This window comes from Entamoeba nuttalli, assembly GCF_000257125.1.
Source record: "Entamoeba nuttalli P19 unplaced genomic scaffold asmbl_7560, whole genome shotgun sequence".
Classification (NCBI taxonomy): Eukaryota; Evosea; order Mastigamoebida; family Endamoebidae; genus Entamoeba; species Entamoeba nuttalli.
Window position 1 is genome coordinate 6,056 of NW_008578682.1, and position 2,800 is coordinate 8,855.

The window sequence follows — 2,800 nt, forward strand, 5'->3', positions numbered from 1 at the left end:
GAGTTGGAATGCTTCATTTCCTTACTTATTACTATGGCATGGATTGGCATAAAGTAGCTAATGCTCCACAAGGTGATAACTCTGCTCAAGTTGAAAAGGCTCAACAACTTCTTGATGAAGTCTCCAAACAATTGGAACTTTGTCAAAAGAGAGCTGAGGAAGCTAAGAAATCTGCTGAAGCTGCTGCTGCAAGACAAAAAGAAGCTCAAGCTGCAGAGGATGAAGTTACTAAAGCTTTAAATGAAGTTAAAGCACAGGAACAAGCTAAAGAAGATAAAAGAAAAGCACTTCAAAAGAAGATAGAAACTGCTGGATTGGTAGCTAAGAATGCTGCTATTCAAGAGTTAGCTAAACTTGATAATGAAGATGACTTACCTTTAAGAAGAGCTAAAACTACTCTTGAAGCTGCTCAAAGAAAAGCTGCCAAAGCTGTTAAAATTGCTACTGAAGCTAAAGAAAAAGCAGAAAGTGATTCTCAAGTTGCTGAAAAAGCTGTTGAAGATACACAAAAGAAAGTTGCAGAAGCTGAGGCATATCTTAAAGAAGTTCAATTGTCAGCTGGTTCAGCTGGTCAAGGAACTATGTGGTGGATGCAACGAGAACTTGAAGAAAAGAAGAAATACATGCCAATGAAAAAAGGAGGAATTGCTAAGAAATAATTTAATTTTATTTCATTCTCAATAAAATATTAATGTTATTGATTGGATAATAATACATTTTAAAAGGAGAGATAGAAAATATTATGAACAAAAAAACATTATATCATTATAAAAAGTATATTATGAATAATCATCTGAAATGGAGGAACATTAATATGTAAAGGTGGTTAAAAGCAATATCAAATATTAGTATTAATAAATACTAATACTTCATTGGTTTCAATTAATATTCATTTTTATGAATGTCATTGATAAGTTACTGCTTGTTTAATTTTTTATAACTCTCAGCAATGTTATTTAATAATAATATAATAAAAATAGTTGTATTTATTGTGTTGAGAAGAGTTTAAAGGTAATTAAGACTATAAGAATAATTAAAATAATTAAAAGATACATTTAATGTTAAATAAACAACATAAGCTAAGGAAGAGGTTATATTTATTGTCAATAATAAAGTGTTGTAATTTGGTTATTAATTTATATTATTTCTTATTATTCATTTAATTTGTCATTAGTTCACTATCACTGTTAACTTAATGAGACAATTGTAATTCATTTTTATTCATTAATATTATTGGATTATTGTTAACGATATTGCGGTGTTTCATTTTCCTCTTTTTATCTGTATGAATTGTTTTTCTTATTTTTCATATTTCTTTCTTTTTTATTTGTAACTTCTTTTTAAAGGAATTTCCAAACAGTTTTACTTGTTTTATTCTAATTTAATTATTTTTAGATGTTTATCTATATTTCTATTACTCACTGCTTTTAAAAGACTCTCTTGGTATTCTTTTATTTTCTCTTAATGTTCTTCACATCAACATCTGTAAAAACATTCAAAATCTAATTTCAGTAAATGATGATGGAATATTAATTGAGATTAATGACAAACATTCAGAAAAAAATTATCATCTAATATATTAGTTGTATGGATGTTAATTGATTCTACTGAACTATACTTTTTAAAACCACTATCTTCAAATTCATTGACTCTTGTTGGAATATTAATTGATGATAATTGATAGTATTTATAAAAATATGTTATTTTTCTATGTTTTTAATTGTTAATGGAAGGATAAATTCATTAACCATTCCTCTTTCTACTTCTTTCATATTAGTTCTTTGTGAATTGTCAGTGTAAATAAATAACAAATGATACCCATCAAAAAATATTCGATATTTACTAATAAAGAAGATATTTTGCATATTAAGTTCAATTTATGACGAACATTTTTTTAAAATAGTCTTTTCCTATTTCATTTACAAACATTGGACTATTCAAAGTAATCGATAAAAGAAATACTTCAAAACATAAATATCTTATTCTATTAACTCTTTTCGATATGTTAATTGATGTTAAATTTTTCAATTACAAAAATACAAATCCAGTTCTTTCTTTATTGATGTTGGATCAATGATTTATTTAATAAAGCACAATTATAAATGAAAAATTTTTAAGTAATTTAATTTCTATTTATATTTTGTTTCTTGATATATTTATATATTCTTCTTTGTATTAGACACTTTTACATATATTTAATTATTCTTTCTTTTTTAATATGTTGAATAGTAAAAGAAATAATAAAAATGAATGTAATGAAATATATCAAAATATACAAAATAAGAATAATTCATCTTCGTTAATAAAATAATTAAAGAATAAATAGAATGAAATATAATAAATGAAAATGAATGAACAACTAATTAATAAACTACAGTGATAATGAAATGACAAATAAAATCATGAAGAATATTAATATAAAAAGAATTGAATACAAACAATGAAATTAAAGAAAGAAAATGGTATATTGGTATTAAATGAACAAATTAATAATTACATAAAATAATAAATGAAATTGTGTGCTATTTGTAATGATAAAATAACAACAAATGAAGATATGATAATAAACTGTAATGTAAATAAGAAAAATACAAATTAAACATGAATTAATATATGAATATATGAAGAGAATAAATAATATAAATAATAAATAAATATAATGAATAAATTGAGAATAAAACAAGAGAATAAAATGAAATTAATTAACAATGAAAATAACAAAAACAAACAAAGAATAAAAAAATAATCAATGAATTGAATTATGAAATAATCAATAAAAGTGAATATTTAATAAAAGACA

General features: G+C 23.4%; 1 protein-coding gene across 1 annotated transcript in view; it reads left to right on the forward strand.

Moving 5' to 3' along the window:
* ENU1_171940 (TolA protein, putative) overlaps positions 1 to 659 on the forward strand; it is a gene marked incomplete at both ends in the record, with an annotated part of 918 nt that extends 259 nt beyond the window's left edge. Inside the window, one exon of the mRNA XM_008861171.1 lies at positions 1 to 659. This exon is cut by the window's left edge and continues 259 nt beyond it. Within this exon, the coding sequence (XP_008859393.1) occupies positions 1 to 659 (659 nt within the window).
* Between the last annotated feature and the right edge of the window lie 2,141 nt (positions 660 to 2,800).